Source organism: Tachypleus tridentatus, chromosome 11 (genome assembly GCF_004210375.1).
Source record: "Tachypleus tridentatus isolate NWPU-2018 chromosome 11, ASM421037v1, whole genome shotgun sequence".
In the NCBI taxonomy this organism is placed as follows: domain Eukaryota; kingdom Metazoa; phylum Arthropoda; class Merostomata; order Xiphosura; family Limulidae; genus Tachypleus; species Tachypleus tridentatus.
The window spans coordinates 50,265,100-50,286,807 of NC_134835.1; the positions used below are offsets into that span (position 1 = coordinate 50,265,100).

The following is a 21,708-nucleotide window of genomic DNA, read 5'->3' on the forward strand; positions in this document are numbered from 1 at the left end:
ACCTGCAACCATCAAGGCAGGTTATCTTAATTTCAAGGTATGGCCATACGTTTCAAACCCTCTCGGATGTTTCTAGTGTTAGTGGTTTTGTCATTCAAAAACATCATGTCATGGTTTCTTGATGTGTGCTAGTTGTGGTGGAAAGAACCACAATGTTTATGAGTGTGAAAAGCACCTTTATTGCTTTAATTGCAATGGCTCTCACCCATCCTACATTTGTTTTAGCTCTAAGTGTTTGGAAGAAAAAGAGGTGCAGCTTTTGAAGACAGCTCAATACATTACTTACCTTGAGAATCAAAAGTTACTGTCCACCACTTCATCTCGGACATATGCTGCTGCACTTCTTTCCACTATTACAGTGGGAGTGCAGACGGATCTCTCTATGCCTCCAAAAGAATCATTTCTCAAACCATATGACCCCGTGGTTAAAAAAGTTGATGAATCAATGTCAACACCCATCTTTGTCCCTAACATTCATTCCAACAAACCCCAAGATCCACTTCCTTTGGTTTTGGGTATGAGCATATCCTCAAGTACTTCTTCTCCTGCTCCAAGATGCAAAAGAATAATTTGTTCTTGTCCATGGTCACTGGAATCCTCTTCTAATGACAAATATCTGTTCAATGGACCCAGGGCAGGATCCATGTAGGTCGAAAGACCTCCCCTGAGTAAAGAAAATAAAGATGTAGTGGAAAACATAAGATGTCTCCACTCAATTTGCTTACACAAATAAAAATGGCCACCTTGATACAATGGAACTATCGAGGTTTATATTCTAATCTGGATGACATCAAACCACTGATTGTGTCGTACTATCCATTATGTCTTTTCTTACAGGAAGCATTTCTGAAAACTTTTGATACAGTCACCTTTTGGCAGTTTTCTTTGTACAGAAATGACAGGTTGTGTGATGGACGAGTGTATGGAGAGGTGGCACTGTTGGTTGATCAGCATGATCTCACCCTGTCTTTGCCACTCAACATACCCTTGGAGGCTGTAGCCATCTCTGTTTGTTCTCTCTACTCATCTTCTGAAGAGACTTATGATCAGTCAGACCTTGATACTCTTGTTGAATAGTTGCCATCATCCTTTTTAATCCTGGGATACTGTAATGAACATAGCCCCATATAGGGAGGTTCTGATATTCATGGGAGGGATTGCTCCATAGAGCATATGATCTCAGGTTGCAACTTTTCTTTACTCAGTACTGGTTCTTATACTTATTGTCATACACTCTTCACTATTCTCACAGGCAGTGATAATTTTTCTATCATTTTGAAATAGACTGGCCATGTTCAATGCCACCCGACCAACGAGCTCTATTGGAGGCTGGATCAAGCCAACTGGACCTTTTTCACTGCACTCAGACTTTGATCCTGTCATTGTCTGTAAGCCATCAATAGATGGCTGCATGGCAGCAGTGACTGACTGTATTATACAGGCAGCTGCTCAATGTATTCCTAAAACCTTGACATGTTTTCCACGATACCTTCATTTGTGGTGGAATCCAGCCTGTCACATGGCATGGAAGGCTCAAAAATGGGCTTGGGATGCTTTTCATAGGTATCCCACGCTCTTGAACTGTATCACTTTCCAGCAGGCCCATGCCTATGCTCGACAGGTAAGACGTCGAAAGCAGAAGGAATCTTGGATTAAATTCATAACCAGCATTTTTTTCTACCATCAGTTCTGAAGTCATATGGGACAAGATTGAAAAGGTCAGTGGGGAATATAATTTTGTCAGCCTTTCAATCTTGCTCCCTGATGGCCAGAAAGTAACTGATACCCAGACCACTGCTGATGCTCTCAGTGAAAGCTTTTGCCAGGTATCTAGCACTTCTACTTCATCCTCCACCATCTTAGCCATCAACACTTTGTCAGAGTGATTATCTCTTTCCTTTCGAGCTGATCGTCTCTATGGCTATAATCGCCTCTTTACACTGGTGGAACTCACACTGGCCCTTAATCAGTCTGGCAGTACATTGGTTGGGCCTGGTGATATACACTACGAGATGCTGCATCACCTACTCCTGCTTCTCTTGCCATTCTTCTAATTTGTTTTTAACTATATCTGGCAGGAGAATGTTTTTCCTGATATCTAGCACCAGGCTATTGTCCTACCTCTCTCTAAGCCTGAGAAGGATTCCAAGATTCCTTCAAACTACCATTCAGTTGCTTTGATGACCTGTCTGTGTAAGACCTTAGAGAGGATGTTTAATGCTCATCTTGTTTGGTTTCTCGAAACAAAGAGCTTCCTCTTGCTCTCCCAGTGTAGGTTCCGATGATAGCGCTCTACCATGAACCACCTGATTTGACTTGAAACATCAATCATAGAAGCCTTTCTCAAACAACAACATCTTGTATCAATATTCTTTGATCTTGAGAAGGCTTATGATACTACATGGAGATATGTAATTTTTTGAGACATCCACATGTATAGGTTACATGGTCATTTGCTCATTTTTATTAAAATTATTTTAATGGACAGGTGAATCCAAGTTTGTGTGGGTTCATTAGATTCTCTTTTTGCAGCACTTTTTGTTTTTGGTCTGTCACACTCTGTACTTTTTCAAGAGATTTCTCTTTCCACACCCTTTTTTTCTTACACTAGCAAGGATTATTTTGCTAGTCCCTTGATATTTTCTGCTGTTCCAAAGATATTGGAGCCAATAATTGATGTTGCTTGTTTGTTTTTCCTTGTTAGCCTCTAGACTTTCGTTGGCTCTTGTTGGTCATAGAGTTGTGACTATGCCTCGTGTTTCCCAACCCCTGAGTTCTGTTCCTCACTTTATGGATACTCAGAATAAATTCTCTTAGTGTCAAGGCTTCACCAATGACATTGGTGTCTACCCTTGGTTGGTGGAGTCTGTAGGAGCAAGGTTATTACAATTGATGGGCACCCAGTATTCCTTCAGAGCAGAGCCATAGGTATTTCCAGTTGTGGCATTGGGCTTGGCCTGTTATTCACTTCTCCACTTCTATTATTCTCTCAATTTGTACTTTTTCCATTCCCAACTAATTAGTGGAGTGTAGATATTTTCTATCATGTTATCAGTGGGTTTTTGGTCTTGGGGGTGGTAGTGAGAGTCAGTTCCATTCTTCTGGGATTTTATTACCCTTCATTTGTTGTGCTCAAGACAACAAGAGATTGGCAGGTGATTGACAGTCTTTCTTGTCACAACCAATTCTTTAATCCTCCCATGTTCACAATGGAGTTCTTTTCTTAACCTACATTTCAATTTTTCACCAGGTCTTTGGATGACTACATTCAATGTTGCTGATGCACATCTATAACTTCTTCCTACTATTATCTATGTTTTGTGTGCAGAAATCAGGTTTTGCTTTTAGGGGATCTATCCTTTGACCCAGTATCTGCACCATATGTTTCCTGCATGACTGTATGTGTTTTTCAACATATTTTAAGCCAAGCTCACCAAATTCCCATTTGGCTTCAGGCAATGGAATGGGCAGTCAGACACTTACTTGAGTGAATGGTTCTAACTCTTTTTATAGAGGTAGGCATTCTTCAGTTTTTTTATTTCTTCATGTTGACTATGCATGTTGACCATTTATTGGTAACTGCATAACTAATGGATCGGGGTTTTCAATTCACTGGATCATCCAGTCTGCATTAGGTGGTACATCTTAGTTCTCCAATGGTGGTTGGATTGGTTCATCACTACCATCAGTTTACCTATACTGCCACTGATTATACCTGTGATCTTAAGTTCATTTTCTTTCCGGCATTGATTATAGCCTCATTAATTTGAGTGTTTTCAGATAGAATTAGTGAAACTTCACTATATATGTTTATCTTCTTCTTTGCCGTATTTTTATAGTATTGGAAATAATTTCCTTTGATTTAGGTTATTTTTTCTTTTAATTGCCCCCTCAATGGTCTACTTACTTTTCTTCCTTTACTTTTGTCTACCATATTAATAGTATAGATACCTTTTGAAGGTTTATAAACAGGTATATTGTTCAAGGACAGTAACTGTAGTTGTTATATGCTCATAAAAGTGCCTATATGGTTCTTTAATCACTCCTTTTCTACATGGGTGTTTATTGTTGCATATTCTCATTCTTGTGACTGAGCATTACTATTGTAAAGATGTTTAAAATTTTGCATCCATGGTGTGTGTGTTGAATGTTTATTTAAGGAACTTTATTTTATGCTATTCTGTTGTGTTTAAGGTTTTACAAAAGATGTTGTCCATTGCAGTATGATCAATTTAATATTTCATTGAATTCAAATAATTATTTACCTCAGATTGCATTCTCACACTTTTCATCATTGAGGGTTTCTTGTGAACTATGTGATAGTCTATAACTCAGTGGCATCAGAAAATAGTGTAGGAAGTAAGATGAAGAAATGGTTTGAAAAAGTAGTTATGCATGTGTTTAGATATTGTTTTTAAATTTCATTTTGGTGCTAAAACTGTCATAAATATTTGCAGTAACATGGTTACATTTACACAAACTTTGGCTATGAGTTAAGACACAAGTTTCACACTTTACCCAAACATTTCTAAATCAAGAATTAGAATTTATTCTGTCTTTTTCTGTCTTAAATTATTCCCTGCTATTATGATTCATCTTATAACTTGTTAATCAAAAATTAAACCACAACTTTTCTAGAGTTCTGAAAAAAGTATCAGTGCAAAATTGTTCATCTTGATCATTCATCACAAGAGAACTTTAAAGAAAATTAATTTTGCTATTGAACTTTTCAGACAATAAAATATTTAAAAAACAGTTCTTTATATATCTATGCTATTACATTTCCATTGCTACTTAATTAATGTATAGGGTTGTTTATGGTTTTGTTAATATTTACATGATATTGTCATATATTATATTAGTTTTTGCTCAAACAAATTAAATGAATGAAAAATTAAGACAAAATTAGATTCACAGTGTAAAAATTCTTGTGAATGTAAATGAAATTGTAAATGTAAATTAATTAAGTATTTTAAAATTGTTTATTAGGCTACCCTGTACACTCTAAAATGAGCATTAAATATTTTTCTTACTTTTGTTAATGATAATTAAATTTTAATAACATAATTAATTATGTGAATTGAGGGGCATTAATAATTTTTTTATCAATTTGCTTTATCTAGTATTAAAGTACTGTATTAACGGTGTTAAATATGTATAAATTAAACAGTATTTCCTTGTCTTTACATTTTTAAATGTTGAAAATATTACCATTATTTTTAGTATGAATAACTCTGTAATGAATAGATGTTTAATTGTTATTTGGCACATTTTTTGTCCATTATACTAAAAACTTTTAGCAGCCAACACAAGAAGCCAAAGTTTAAATTAAATTATGGATGAGTATTGTTAATAACTCTGTTGTGATTACAGACTGGAAAGTGAAGTATTGAAAGGACATCTAGCAGCTGAACGTCTAGTGAGGACTCGTAAAACAAAACGCATAGATTTGGAAACATTTAAAGCAGGGTTAAAAGAGCTAAGAGCAAAACGAGGTAAATAGATATTGTAAGTTTTGTATACAATAATGACCTGAATCTAAAATATCTGATGTTTTAAATGATTACTAACAGTTGGAATAGTGGTTGGTTGTTGAGGTAATAAATCAATAAATTGGTTTTATTGTGTTTATGAGATACTTTTGGTTTTACCATATTAATTGCAAAGTGTATTAGCAGATTCAGAATTTTATTTTCAGGATCAACTGGGCAATAGCCAGCTCAGCAACAGACAATTAATCGACAATATTGTTAGTCAACAGACAATTCAGCAACAGTCTATTTGCTGACAATATTATCATTTGTTGACAGACTGATTGACTAATATTTTGAATGTACTGGTAGTATTGCTGATAATAAGCTAGGCAAATGCATATGGCTGTCGAAGTAAAATAATCAGCTCAACTTCTTGGCAAGACTGTAGCTTTTTTTACTGTATAAATCATTATTATCTCATTTTTAGTTTCTACTCTGAAGCATTTATAATACATTAAATTTTAGCATTTTTGTATTTTATTTGGTTCATTTTCAGAGTATAAATTCAATACTTCACAAACTTGACTTACTTTCATTCTCCATTCTTTTTCTCGTTTCATAAGATTTAACTCAGTAAAAATTTGTTTTCCAATTTTCATTGGAAGTACTGGGTATAATTTTTGTTCTGTTGGCCTTATAAAGTGTTTGCTCTGTATCAAATCATTGTATTTTGTATTTATTTATTGAAAATGCAACAATTTAGTCATATATATTGTAAACCTGGTACAGTTACATGTAAATGCACATGAATTCCTCTAAGTAAACGTAACTTTATGAGAATAAGCACCCATTTGTGATAAGAATTGAAATTTTTGAGAAGTTTCAGACCAGTTTTTCTTTTTGATATTACTGTACATGGTATTTTGATTCATCATAAGCAAATTTACAGCTAACTGTAAATCAAATGCTTTACATATCATTTTAAAAATGAATAGAAAGAATTCTACTAAAGTGTAACTTTTCTCAAATTCAACTTTTATATGCAGTGAAAAATGTTTATTTTATTTGGCCATTTTTTTCATTTGGAATCAAAGTGATCTGATTAAGTCAGTTAATAAACTGTTTAAATTCTATAATAATCTCATAAGCAAGTTTCTGAAGATGTTATCTTTTAACCTATTTGGTTAACAACTCCATAGATTTGTATGCAAACTGTTTCACACACGAGTACAGACAGCAAATTGTGGTAAAGATTTGGAATGTTGTGGGCTAGAGCACCTACATCTGGTATTTTTTTCTTCTTAAGCAGGTTAAGCTGCTAAAGTTGAGATTAAACTAGATAGACAGTGTTAACCCAACACAATGTAGGTCTTATTTCCTAGTACTTTAAAACGATTAGGGCATATGCCATAATGAGTCACGTTATTATTTTTACCCCAGTGTTAGATCTTGGTATTGTGACTACAATTTATTTTTCTTTATTTCTTTGCCATAATATTACATTTATATACACATACATGCACTCACGCAGAGAGTGAGTTTGAATAAAAGCTTTATGCTAGACTCTTCAACAAATTGCTCCCCAAACACTGTCAAAGACACCTTAAATCGTAAGGCTGAGACGAGTAAATTTGAAAATATAAAAGGAAGAGGCAGAACACCTAAACTTGATGAACTTGTGTTAAGTACCTTTATTTATGCAGCCCTCTGGACAGAAGGAAGACTGCCACTGATTTCAAGCATGAGATAAACAACCATGTATCAAATGATAGAAAAGTGTTTAAATCTTCAGTATTAAGAAGACTCAAGGAGAATGGATTATTTAGTTGTGTAGTAGTTTAAAACATTTACTTTATTCTTCAGATATTCTCAAGAGACTGAAATTTGGTAAAAAGAACAAAAACTGGACTGTTGATGATTGGAAAAGAGTTTTATGGACAGATGAGTCCAAGTTTTAAATACTTGATTCAAAGCAGAGGTTGCACATTTTGGCAGAAAAAAGATAAAAGATACCCCAATGCATATTACCTGCCGTGAAGCATGGGGGAGGCAGTGTGATAATTTGGGAGTACTTTTGTATCAAGACAACATGAGATATTTATAAAATAGGTAGAGTAATGGACCCTAATAGTGTTTATTACTTATTACAAACGTTTCATACCATTCCTTAAAAGTATGATGTAATGTTTTTCCATATTATGTTCTTTCTGTGTTAATTTTTGAACTTGCATGATTAAACAGAATTAAACAATAATATTATGTGTTGTAGTGTAACAACTTCACTGCTGAATAATGTTATTCAGTATCTTATTCTCATTATACTGATCTGTCATAATGTACCCAATGGTTTGCTTGTTACACTATGTAACAAAATTTTTACTTTTTCTTGTTCCTGAGCAGAAAATGTTATTTCCCAATTGCTTATGCCTAAAGTAAATGGAAAAGACCTATTTTTCTCTTCAAACTTTGCTTTTGTGATCTGGTTAATGAAATTTTCAAATTTACCCATTTTCCAGAACATTCAAGGTAGATTCAATGCTGAGTAGCTGATAGAGAATTTTCTTGAACTTACAAGAATTTTTAAGAACTTTCTAGAATGTTGTAGAACTTATGAGAATTTTTTAGAACTTTCCATAGTAATATATATATATACGGGGGCTCATCACTTCAGTTTAATTCCAGCTGCCTAAGTAAACTCATAGACTTATCTGATTTTATCAAAGATGGCATCAAGAAGCTGCAAGCATTCTTAAGATGTATTCTGCTATGTATGTGGCCAAGTTATAAAGACGAGGGAAAAAGTACTCTGTGACAGAATCTGCTAAAATGCGTAAAGCCTACAAGGCATAATTTGGTATGCCTGTTGGGGATCAAGACAAACCCTTGGCACCTCATTTTACCTGCGAGCACTGTAAAAAAATCTAGAAGGTAAGACTGACATATTTTGCTTGCTTGAATTGTAAGATTTTATAGTATATAAATTTTAGACCTTTTAAAATTTAAATATCTTTTTTCTTTTAAATTTCTAATTATATAGAATTAAATATCATATATAAAATATTTTGCATGAACCTCTTACACATTAGTTGTGGATGAAAAAAATTTATTCTTTATAATAACAATTTTTTTTTGCTCTTTTGTAGGATGGTACTGAGGGGAAAAAAGAGCCATGAAGTTTGCTATTTCAAAAGTTGGAGCATGAACCCACTGACCACTCAAGCAATTGCTACTTCTGCATGGTGGACCCTTCCAAATGTTGGGCTAGCAAGAATGCATCTACTATCATGCATCTGGACCTTTCGTCATCCATCGTCCTAGGGACACACTCTCCTGAGCTCCTTGTACCCACTCCATCAGAGAGAAAGCAGCCATCCTAAAAAGAGAGCAGCAAATCAGAAGAGGAGGTAAACGTTGAAGATCCAGATTACAATTTCAGAGGTGCAGCTGGTGAGAGAAACCCATACTATCCCAACCAAAGAGACCTTAATGACTTGATCAGAGATCTTGATCTAACAAAGACCAATATCGAGCTTTTAACATTTAGGCTCAAGGAGTGGGATTTGTTAGATGAAAGTGTGCAAGTTGCATGTTAGAGGAAGCGTCACTGACATTTTTCAAGCTTCTTCGCTTGTCAAGATGGCTCTGCTTCTGCCACAATGTATCTGGTCTGTGCAAGGCAATTGGAATTACCTGTAATCCGAATGAGTAGCTCGTCTTCATTGATAGCTCATCCAGAAGCCTCAAAGCTCTGCTGCTCCATACCAGGGATAAGCATTCGTCTCTTTCCCTGGCTGATTCAGTGCACCTCAAAGAGGAATACAACAGTGTCAAGACCTTGCTAGAAGTCCTAAAGTGTGATGAGTATGGCTGGAATGTTACCAGAGATTTCAAAATGGTGGCATTCCTGATGGGTCTCCAAGGAAGCTTTACCAAGTTTCCCTGTTATGTTTGCCTTTGGGACAGCAGGAACACTGCAGTGTACTACAACAGAAAGCACTGGCTGTAACAGACCAAGTTCTCTGTAGGGAGACACAATGTCAAGTGTGAGCCACTAGTGAACCTCCAGAAGGTGTTGTTCCTACCTTTGCACATAAAATTGGGTCTTATGAAACAATTTTTCACAGCTTTTGATAAGGATTCTGCAGCCTTCAAGTACCTTCGAGACTTCTTTCCTAAGCTGTTTGAGGCAAATGTCAAAGCTGCTGTCTTCGTTGGACCACAAATAAAGAAGATCCTGGAGTGCGCGCAGAATTCCTCAAGAACCTCAATAGGAAGGAAAAAAAAGCTTTGGGCAGCTTTGTCGCAGTGGTTCAGGGCGTCTTGGTAATCACAAGGCTGAAAATTACGTGGAATTTGTTGAGGCTCTGGTGAAGAACTACAGCAAAATAGGCTGCAGGATGTCCCTGAAAGTCCATATTCTTGATGCTCATCTTGATAAATTCAAGGAGAACATGGGAGCATACTCAGAGGAGTAAGGCGAGCACTTTCATCAAGACACACTGAACTTTGAACTCCGCTACCAAGGAGCATATAACAAAAACATGATGGGAGACTATATTTTGGGGCTGGTACGTGAAAGTGATTTGAATTACAGTCGCAATCTCGAAAAGCTACTCACTTCTAAACATTTTTGTTCAATTTTGTATAACTTTAATATAAATACGTGTAAATCTTGATTCATATGTTGTTATATTCAGATCTTATGTAAATGAAAATGTGCAAATTTTCTGGTTTTTTACATGGAAAATAGGTTTAATTTCTAAATTTCATTATCCAGGTCACAGAAGCAAAGTTTGAAGGGAATAATGGCCATTTTCTTTACTTTTACAACATAAGCAATTAAGAAATAACACATACTACCCAGGAACAAAATTTGTGGTACATAGTGTTATTAGTGCAGGATTCTACTACCATAATGACCCAAAACACTCATCCAACATATGCAGAAATTATTTAGCTAAGAAAGAAGCTTCTGGAGTGATTCAAATGATGCAATGGCCCTCGCAAAGCTTTGATCTCAACCCAATTGAACAGATCTGGGATTTAGTGAATGAAAAACTCGATAAGTCAAATACTACTTCCAAATAAACTTTATGGGACTGTATTAGAGTCACGTGGAGTAAAATTGAAAAAGGACACTTTGAATTAAATATGTTGCAAGAATGCCTAAAAGACTGTGCAGTTATTAAAGTAAAAGGTGAACGCACAAAGTATTAACTGTATCTGAACTCAAACACTTCCACTGAATTTTTCTTGTACAATTATAAAGATTAATAAGATTTTGATGTTTAATGTGTGAGTTACCTTCCACTCTGTTTTTGAAAGGAACCTGAAATCTAATTTCTGACTTTGTCCTAACACTTTTGAATCGTACTGCATATTACTAATCTGCTTAAGTGCTGATAAAAGAATATTATAAAGACTGGGAATGTCTTTGTCTTTTGTTTTTTAGCTGTAGATAGGAATTAGTTATTAAGATGTATAAAACTGTGGGCTGGAACACCTATAATTGATCTTAGCTTTAAATTAGGTATCTAATATTATTGTAGTCCTTCATCATGAGATAATCTGTCCATTTAACTTACATACTGTTCACATACATTAGCTTGTATCCTGGCTTTAAACAGCTGTGTGTATGTGTGCAGGAACTGGTTCCTTTAATTTAAGCATGGTTGTTGAAAACTGAATACGATGTGTGTGTATATATATATATATTTGTGTGTGTGTAATTATTTATACTTTATTTCTTGTTTTTCCAAATGAATAGCATTACCTGAAGTACCAGAAACAAGGAACACTGTAGAAGCATCGTAAGTTGACAAGTACATGTTAAAATACTACAAGCTAAGATGTCAGTGCACTGAAACTGTAAAGTTTTTGTCTGTCAGAATATTTCAGTATGATTAGTAAATTGTTTTCTTGTAAGCAGCTTCTAAGGAACTGATAAAATTATTAGCAGTGAGAGTACAAAGCTTTTTGTACTTTGCTTACTTATTATTATTATTATTGTAGAATTTTAGCAGTTCTTTTGGTAGAAGCTATTACATAACTATAGACCATTATTTCAATTTTCCAGGCATTTGATACACAGTATTTACCTACGATCATTTCACTTCAATTTCAGCTCGTGTTATGTAATTTCTAAAGTAAAAGCTACAAATGCTGCCAGCCTGTATGTGTGTGAATTTTTATTATCTGAAGCCAAGAATAAGTGTGCTAAAGGCTAATAATTAATTGTGTAGTATTGGTTCAAATTATAATAACATTTCTTCATGAAAGAACTAATTTATTCTATTTAAAACTATAATTATATTGCTTACTGTTGAAAATAGAGTTCATAATAAATTTAATTGCTCATAGAAAATGAATATAAGTATATTTCTTTATTAGGTTTGAAAATGATGGGCTTAGAAATAACCAAAGAGCTGACAGTCCAAAGACTCGTAAAACTAGACAAATTACATTAGAAACATTTATGGCTGGCTTAGAAGAACTTAAAGAAAAACGAGGTAATCTAAAGTGTGTAATTAAAATCTTCTGTATATTTGTTGTTTTTAAAGAAAATGAGAGAGTATTGTGGAGAAAGTTTTGAGTAAAAGATACATTTTAGATCTTGAGTTATGTAAGTGTGCACAATATTCATTTAATTTTTACAGCTGTGCAAGTTTATATATGTATATGAGGATAAAAGTAATGTTAATTTTTGATCAGAGCAAGCTACTTCATATCAATTGTTGGTTTACTTATAAAAGAGAAGTTCTATAAAACATCAAACTAATCTCTTTCATCCTAGAATGGATCATACAACCAGAACATTAACATCAGAATACTACATAAGTACTTAATATTAACTTATTATAAAGAGTAAATTATCTGATATCGTACATTGGCTTAATTATAAAACAAGACATTCTTTGTAGATTATAAAACAATTATCTACTACTGTGAAGGTGTAACTAGTTTAACGACACTTTAACTTGTTGTTTTCATTTATCACTTAAGTGTTGTAAAAAATATATTTATTGGAATATTATTGATATCAACCTCAGAATTTCCATATTTAATTATTATGCATAACTAGGATTGGCAAAATTGTCATTTGAGCTGTGTAACACTTTTTATTGACAGACCATTATTTATATTTCTGTAAAATTTGTCAAATACTTTTAAAAATTCTCATGATACAATTTTTTTTAGTGTGTAACTTCCTTTAGAAGCTTCATATAGTTTATAAATTTAGAAGCAAAATCCCACTGAAGAATGCATAGGTAAACTAAAATAAACCAGGCTTCTTCCTTAAGAAGAGAAAAATAAAGTTAGTCTGTAGGAAGAAGAAATGAAATTGGAACTGACTATAATATCCAGAGAATAAAAAATAACACCATATGGACATCATAAAATACATATTAGAAGAAAATATGTATAAATCACAGTTTACCTACAAGAGCAGAAGTGTGTGTGTGTATGTGTGTGTGTGTGCGAGAGAGAGTGTGACACAGAAAGAGAGCCTGTGAAACAAGGCATCTCTGAAACAGGAATTTCACATATGGGGGAGAGGTTACTGTCTGGGATAAAGAAGCTCTAAAGCACTCCAACAACACTGGAAAATGAACAGGAGGATTGTGACAAAAAACAATTATTAGCTGTTCTCCAGTCTCAGATCAATGAAGAAAGTTTTTTATTTGGATAGATGAATATATGTCGAACCTGCAGAAAGAAGGAGATTAACTTAATGAGAGACATGTTAATAAGAACTTAAAGAAAATTGCATGAAAAAATCATGTCTTAAAAAATTTCTTGACTCTCGTAAACTTGCTGATGAAAGAGGAAGATAAAGCAATTTAGACTTTAAATTTTTTGGGTTCTTTTACCCTTAGGAAGCTGGAAGAGAAACTGATTTCATTGCTATTTTTCACAACAGAAAAGAAACAAGTTCCTCTAAAAAATTTGAAGTGGGAAATTCAGATCATGATGAATTTTCAGAAGCAAAAATACTATCCTTTCCTGAAAAATAACTCCATGTAATAAGTAGGAGAAATTACCTTGAGTAGACTCGCCAAATTTAAAATTGTGAAGTTGTTTAGGAAAAGAACTCTCACTTAAATTCTAACATCAGGATAGAGATATTTCAGAAGTTCCAGAAACATTAATATCCTAAAATAAATTTCCAGAATAAGGATTTAAAATGTAGTTGTTATTGGAAACATAAAATGAAAACTAATATCCTAAATTACAAAAAAAAAAAAATAACTGAAACTTTTGTAAGTTCTCATATCATGAAGTAAAAATGATAAGGGTAATGGGACTATTTCATGTAGTAAACAAGGATAACTGGATAGGATAATTGGATAAGAAAAGGTTCTTATGTTCAACTGCTAAATAAAAGATGAATTTTTGAAAAATGGATTAGTAACAAATATAAATTTTCAAAAAGTACAATGAATGAAATCAAAACAAAAAGTGTAAGTAAAGTTTTGAACCTTTGTTGATATTTTGTGAGACCATGGAAATTATTAGATGGGTGTTACTTTCATTCTACCATATTTTGTGATTGATCAGTAAATTAGTTTTGTTATTTTTTAAGCATGTCAGGTATCCAACCCTATCCTTGAGATTGTATGACATCTTTTATGCTAAAGAACATCAGTTAGGAATGTGTAAAAAATCAGCCTGAAGTTTTTAGTTGAGTTTGTTACATATTAAGATTTATCTAGGATGACTCTCTGATTTATTATGTTAAGTATTATAATTTGAAATAACTTGAAATTTAATTTAAAAGTTAATTGAATGTCAACATGTATCAAATTTATGAAATTTTGCAAACAAGGTTGATATATACAGATTTCTTTCTTAATAAGAATATATTTTAATACACTAACAATAATACAATTTATAATTGTTAAAACATTATAAATAATGATTTGTATAAAAATGTTATAGAAACTTACAAATAATATTGAATATTCTATCTGGTCTTGAACTGAATACTTTACTGACGGTTCACAGTGAGCAAATTAATTTTGAGTTGATATCAGGACAGTTCACTTAATGGGTAGCTAGCTTCTTCATTGAGCACGTGAATTTTTCACTGAGAACGATATGTAATGTTCTAAAAGGAATACTAACGTCTGATGTTAATTGATTAAGGTTAAATGGTTTGTAATATTTGAAATGTATAAACTTTCCTTGTCAAATATCTATAGTTTCCAGATTAATAAGCATTTATCACAGTTATAGTTTCTGAGGCTTATAGTATAATAATTGTAGCAAACCAATAATATAAAGTGTACCTCATTGCATTGGCTTATAAACATTAAGGTGAGGTTCTTGAAATTTCATTTGTCAACAATACGCTAGTGCTTTCATAAAATGTGTATTGTTGATTCTTAGACGTGAATATCTTCTTCAAATTTGAAAATAGGGAGGAATTTTGCAACACACATTTAACAGTATAAGTTATGCGCTTTTATAAATGTAAATTTAACTTGCACTAAGTTTGTTATTAAAATAAATATATAATAGTAAATATGTTAAGTTGAAAACAAGATGTTTACAAAATATTAAGAGTAGTAACAGTGGTTTCACATAAGTAATATAGACTTATAAAAGTTTTGACACTTTTATCCTACAAAATAGTAATTTCTTTTCTATATAGCTTAGCTAGTTGCAACATAATATTGAACATTATTTCTAAGAAAACACCTTTATGGCATATGATGCAGTATTTGTAAGTAGAGTAGTTTTAAAATACAATATATTTCAACTTGTACTATTTAATTGAACAACTGAAATATTTTTATTTATTTGTGTGGCTCAAGTGGTTATATAAGTTAACAGGTTTCTGTTTGTTATATTTTACAGTTGTTCATGAATGATAGAATTATAAAGCCAAAATAATTTATTTTTATGAGATTTATTGGAGTAGATTGCTATCCAATTACAATATCTAATTTGAAATGTGGTATTCTTAAAATTAAAACAATTTTAGGATTTTATTAATTAGTTGTGTATGCAAAGTATTGGTAATAAACATTTCATTATTAAAACTGAAGACTTATATTTGAGTAAATAACTAAGTCAAAGTAAATTAATAACAAAAATTAAATGAATTATATTATTCTGAAAATTTTAATTGTTATGCATAAATAATCCTACGATTTGTGATGACGAGAAAACTTGCTTGTAGAGAAAATTATATATGTAAAAATTGCTGGTATGGGTAGAGAAAGCACTACATAGAGGAGTGAACAATGTTTTGACCTTCTTCGGTTATTGTCAGGTTTATTGAAGAAGGTCAAAACATTGTTCGCTCCTCTACATAGTGCTTTCTCTATCCATACCAGTAACTTTTACATGTATAAATAATCCTAGTGTTGAGAGTTTACTAAAAGCAGACAATTTTTGTTTTAACAGTTTGTATTCATTAAAAGTAGATATTGTTTGAATATGCTTAATATATACCTATATTATCTTAGCTGAAGTTAAAAATTATTTTATAGGTAATAAACCAAAGAACAAAGAAGATAGCTTTGGGGTAAAGGTAAGACTGTGTTATTATATAGGCTGTCAAAATTAGATGTTAATTAGGTATTGTTTTAATCTTTTAAAAAAAACTGATTTTTTTATTTCATATGTATGTTTCAATTACACATTCTTTATTATTCTCATGATATTTGAACATAATATACACAAATATTTTTCAACAAATGTTTATGGAAAGAAAGGAGGAAATGTTAAATTTTAATGTGTTAAAATGTTGACGGTGGCTCTTTCCAAGGGTCACACTACACAAACAGTGAACATATTAATATTGACTATTTTTTTTAACATGATTAAAGATATTCTAATAAGCCATTTATCTTAAAGCAACTATCATTTCTACATACTTGTGTATGCTTAAAGGGTAAATTAAGCCATAAACTGAGACCAGTTTATCTTCTGCAACTGTTGTAATCTTTAAAGTTTCAACTGTGTGAAGATAATGTTTACATAATAGTGCAAAAGAAAAACTTATTGTAGGAGTTGAGACAGCCTTTGTTTATTTCTCATCTAAGGCCAGTAAAGCTAGAATGGAGCATATATGATTTATTAAAGATATCTACTTACTGACAGGTGTATGATAACTTGAAATCTGCATTTTAATGTGTACAAATATATATAAAACTAACTGATTGCCTGTTGCAGTGGTTTCTGTTCTCCAAACATGGATTTAACTGTAGTTTACACAAATAGTAATGTGTTTGAAATAACTGGTGACTTTATGAACATTTTTTTTCAATTCTTCAGAAACTTAACATTTTAAGGTAAAAAAAACAATCCATCAAGACGATATAAAAACACTGGAAATAATAAAGTTTTGTTCTCTCATTAAAATAAGTTTGGAGTAGTAGACATAATTAGAAATGCCATGGATTTGAACTGATAGGGAATCATTTTATGGAAAGTGCTATTAGTTAAAGAGCTGTGGTTTTATTAAACTGAAATTGTATTTAATTTCAGTAAACTTGACTGAAAAATGACTTTTTCAAAATAACAATACTGCTTTCAAACAATTTTCTTTGAAATTATAAAAATGTATTGACAGTATGATGAACTGTGCATATTATATCATTATAGATATTTGTTATACAATATTTTTCATTTTAACTTCTGTTGCATTAATGTACTTGTTCATCACATTGCTTGTTGCAAGGTTACTAATAATCTGTGAGTTGTACAAAAAAACGTGAGCAGAAAATATTATGAATAGTGCAGTTAATCTCATTGACTACTCCTGGGCCTTTTGTGTGTTTTATATAGAAAATAGTGATTTCATCAATTTGTTGCTTGTCTTAATTGGCAGAAACATAATATAATTTAATCCAACATGTTGACTGCCACTGGTAGTCGATAGAATAGAAACAAGTCAGTAATATTTTAGAGGTTAAGTGTAATTATGTGTAAGAGCTGTTAATTAAGTAAATCATTTCTTGATTGGTGTTAGATGAGACATTATGTCACAGTATGGTAGGTAATGTATAAAACAACAGGTACCTCATGAGTCTTACCCAGTGACTTGCAGTTATCTTTGCTCTCAACACTCAATTTATTATCCTTGAAAAAAGACTTAAGAAAATATTAAAAAAACTATTGAAAGACAAATACAGACTGATAATATCTACCTCTTGTTCTAAATCTAACAGAAGGTCATAAAAATATATTAAATAGAAAGTACTTTCACCTTGTAATTTATTTTTACTGGCCAGCCAGCATTGATATTTGAATTTGTATGGTTCTTAAATACTTAAAAAATGCAAGATACTATCCCTGGAAGTAAGGTATTTTAAACAACTAGCAAACTGTGAAGCAAACCAAATATGTGGCTATCTAATAAATGTGTGAGCATACCCACGTGTTTGTTAACAATATTGCTTACATCTGCCTCACATTTGGTTGTGATAAAAGATGGTTTTGTTTGTAGAAATGTAACCTTTCCCCAAATGTTCATATTAATAAGTGGTCATTTGTGACCTCCTTTCGCTTGTGAATTAAAAAAAAAAAAAGTTAATGGGCTTTGAACACCTTAGGAACATCGTCATATATCTTAAATGAACTGTGAACTACCTTCTTTTATTCATGCAATATATTAAAGCAGTAAGTTTTATAAAGTTATGTTTTTAAACATGTCATAAAACCTGCTATGCATTTTATGACATACACTTGTTCTCACATTCAAACATGTAAGAAATAGTTTTAACTTTGTTTTTTCATAAATTTCTCTGTATTTTAATTTAAATAATCCCCTTTTCCAGTGTTCATTTAGTCAGATTCTAATAAAATACAATCTTATTTATTTTCTGTAGATTGTTTTAATAGGGTAGGACTGTCATGGCTGTTGGCTATCCACTTTTTGAAATAAAACTGGAAGTCTTGCAAAAAAACATACAGTATATCAAACAATACAGTATAATTGTATACGATACACCTTCTTCCGAAGTATTTTAATCATCAGAACCGGTGTTGAAGCTAAACTTGTTTTTTTTTTCTAAGATGCAAATACAACATTAGTTTGAGCCCAATACCTCTGAATTTGGAAGTTTCATTGTTATTGTAGTAGATGGCACTAGGAGCAATAGAAGTACTCTTTTTACGTTTTAAGTAAAATGTTAAAAACCAACAACAATATATAATGGCATTTATTTTCTCGAATGTGCAATGTTCAGTGCTGTTAGGAGCTTTTTTGGTTGTGCTAAATTCGTGACTTATTTGAACTGAACATATTTCATGTTAATTTCGAGACGTTTTCTGCCATTTGTCTTTTTAACACTATTCAGGTATTATGTTTGTGCATGTGTTTAAAAACTGAGATCATCATTGATTAGTTTTTTAGATGTGCAACTATTGTCAGCCTCATAAAACGTATGAATTACGCCTGAGTATCATTAGTTGTTTCATGAAAATTTGATTCTAGTTGAGATTCCAAATCCACCGCCAGTAGTGTTATATTGAAGTAGCTACTTTACAAACTAAATTTTGTAAACACGCCATCAAATTTTAGTTAAATTCAATAATAAAATATCCATTAGTTATATAAGCTGAAGCTAGCCTTTATTGGGAAGTATGTTATTTTTTAATACCTTTGTCAGTGTTAATGTATATGTGCTTGCAGTGTTGTCAGTCTTCAGTTAAAAGTGTTATTTTTTTGTCAGTGTTAATATGTGCTTTCACTGTTTATGATTGTAACTTTTATTATGCTGTTGTCTACTTACGGAAGAGATAGAAAAAGTATTCTTGATGCATTTTTGAAATTTGACTTATATGCAATAGCTTTTAGTATGTCTGAAAGTCTTAGGAAATAACAACTCAGTGCTGTTATAGCATTTTAAGCTACTTTTACAATATACATGTATTGTTAAAACAGGTTTTGATGTAAGGGTTCATAATTACCAACAGAAGACCCAAAATGTTGAGGCTTGAAATTAAAGTCGTGTAATTCATGATCTGGTTTGACTTCCTGTTGCACAAAGGCCTTGCATAGTTCGTGTATGTAGTCGAACTATGAGAATTTTGGTGGGCTACTAAATGAAAAACGGGCGACTTCTGTGGTAAGGCCTTATTCAGGTAGTGGCAGTTTATTAAAGTTCTCAAATGTAATTTATCTACTCTGCCCAAAGTTTCACTGAAACAACATCCATCTATATAATTTATACATTTCATTTGTTTTCGTACAGTATTACTTGCAGTTTCTGTAATAAGAAACTATCACAATAAAATACTTTCTTGAAAAAAAAAGCGTTTTTCATTGCAATGCCTCTGCTTGTTTTGAACCAGTAATTTGAATATTAGTTCTCCAATTCTTATTTTTACTGTATTTCTAATTGTTCTCTAATAGGTTTTAGTTGATCTTAATTTCTTTTTTGTTTGATTCCATTTGATCTTATTCACTGAAGTAACAAACTTTATGCCACGTGCTACACTTTTTTTATACCTTCTTAACCATTCACTGTTTTAAGCATATAATCACTTAAATTGATTGTTTATTTTGCTTCTTTTATATCTTGTTGCTTGTTAGGTATTAATCTTGAAATACAATTTAAATTTTCGTCACGTTGATTAGCCAGTGTGATGTTCTATTTATAGCATTCATACCTAAGACATAACTAAAACATTTAAAAAGAAAAATGTTCCTTTAGTCATTTTGTTCTTTCTTTCACTGACATCAAGTTTTACTTGGTTCATTACTTGACAGTTTCCTTGACTTAAGTTACTTTGTAACTGGAATGAGGTTTTCCTTTTTTATATTTTTGATGTCTTACAGCTTTAGTGCTTTATCTACACAATTTGTTTAGTTACCACCTCAGTGTTGTATGAAGGTTCAACTAAAATACTCTATATAAAATGAATGTCTTACATTGTTATATTGGTGGGATTTTAGAACTATCCCTTTAGGTATCCAACCTATTTACAGCAAGCAACATGCATAACACTATTTTGCATTTGACATATCATTGGTCGGGTATCGTGTGCAAAAAACGAACATTATCTACATTCCATTCAAATCAGAAATGCAGCAATGATTTGACTATCTGAAATTGTTCAAAACTTCGCAACAGTTTTCTCTAAGCTTGTGACATATTTTTTTACTTTTATTCTTACATGTTTTTATTTTTGGTTGCTGACGAATTTTCACTTTAAGTTTATCATAGCTTTTTGTTATTTGATGTCTCTTTACACTTTAATGATTGAAGTATATCGATATTTTTCGTTCAGAATATATTATTACGTTACACCTGAAACTAATGTCTTCTAGTACAAAAAGTTATTTGAAACTGAAATTTTCTAGCATTTACTAGATTCTAGCGTTTATAACAATATATTTAGCAAAGTTAGTGTTGATTTAACTAAATTTGTATGGTGATTAGTGTATCATTCTGTTGAGTGTTCGAGATTATTGGGATAAGTAGTTGAACGGGCTTCGCAGTTTCAATTACGGCCGTTTTACGAAACAATACTTAAACCATCTTTTAATTAAGAGTAACCGTGCGTTCTGGTGATTAGTTCTCTTGTCAGTAGGTCTAATTTAAGATGGCTATGTCAGAACCTTATGATTGCTGTCGTAATAATTTAGTCTGTGGTTATATAATATGCAGTGCAGAATTGAAATACCAAAATTAAAGGTTGTATGTAATCCTAAGTATGTTATCTGTTAAAAAAAACAACATTTAATGTTAAACTCTTCATATTGATGGTAGTATATCTCAAAGTGTTGGGAAAAAATATTTGTTCGTTTCGGATAATCTGCCGAGCATGGAATTAATACTTGTGGGAAATGTACATATTTAAACTTAAAAATGTCAATTTGTAGGAAATTTCAATTGTATGGACATCTGTTATTGTTGTTGATACATATATGTGGTTGTAAACTTACTGGATACAGATACAAGCTTGTGGTGTAGCCAACCATAGTCTTGTGTACAGTGAATGCACTTTTACTTTCTTAAAGTCCTGCCATTAAATTTTCCAATCACAAACGTATGATGGCATCGGACGTAGAACAACTTAAAGAATGGCCTCAAAAGGAAGGTTTGTTTATTTTTGGTTACTGTTATTATTACAAATAAGGTTATTGTAGGATATTATTTCAAAACTGACAGATTACCTGAAGAAGCGGTAAAAGCAACATAAGTAAACAGTTTTAATTCGAGTGCTAACCAGGGTCAGATGTGTTGTTAACTCTGTGAATAAGAAGATTACA

The 21,708-nt window shown here is 32.1% G+C and overlaps 2 protein-coding genes across 2 annotated transcripts in view; both read left to right on the forward strand.

The window, feature by feature from the left end:
* Positions 1-5,503, forward strand: part of LOC143232135 (uncharacterized) — a 33,036-nt gene extending 27,533 nt beyond the window's left edge. Inside the window, exon 6 of the mRNA XM_076467223.1 lies at positions 5,374-5,503. Coding sequence (XP_076323338.1) covers positions 5,374-5,503 — 130 coding nt within the window. The remainder of the gene's footprint in view (positions 1-5,373) is intronic.
* A 5,737-nt stretch (positions 5,504-11,240) lies between these two features.
* The window catches only part of LOC143232134 (uncharacterized), a 251,424-nt gene continuing 240,956 nt past the window's right edge, over positions 11,241-21,708 (forward strand). Inside the window, exons 1-3 of the mRNA XM_076467222.1 lie at positions 11,241-11,284; positions 11,865-11,983; positions 15,974-16,014. Coding sequence (XP_076323337.1) covers positions 11,950-11,983; positions 15,974-16,014 — 75 coding nt within the window. The 5' untranslated portion in view covers positions 11,241-11,284; positions 11,865-11,949. The remainder of the gene's footprint in view (positions 11,285-11,864; positions 11,984-15,973; positions 16,015-21,708) is intronic.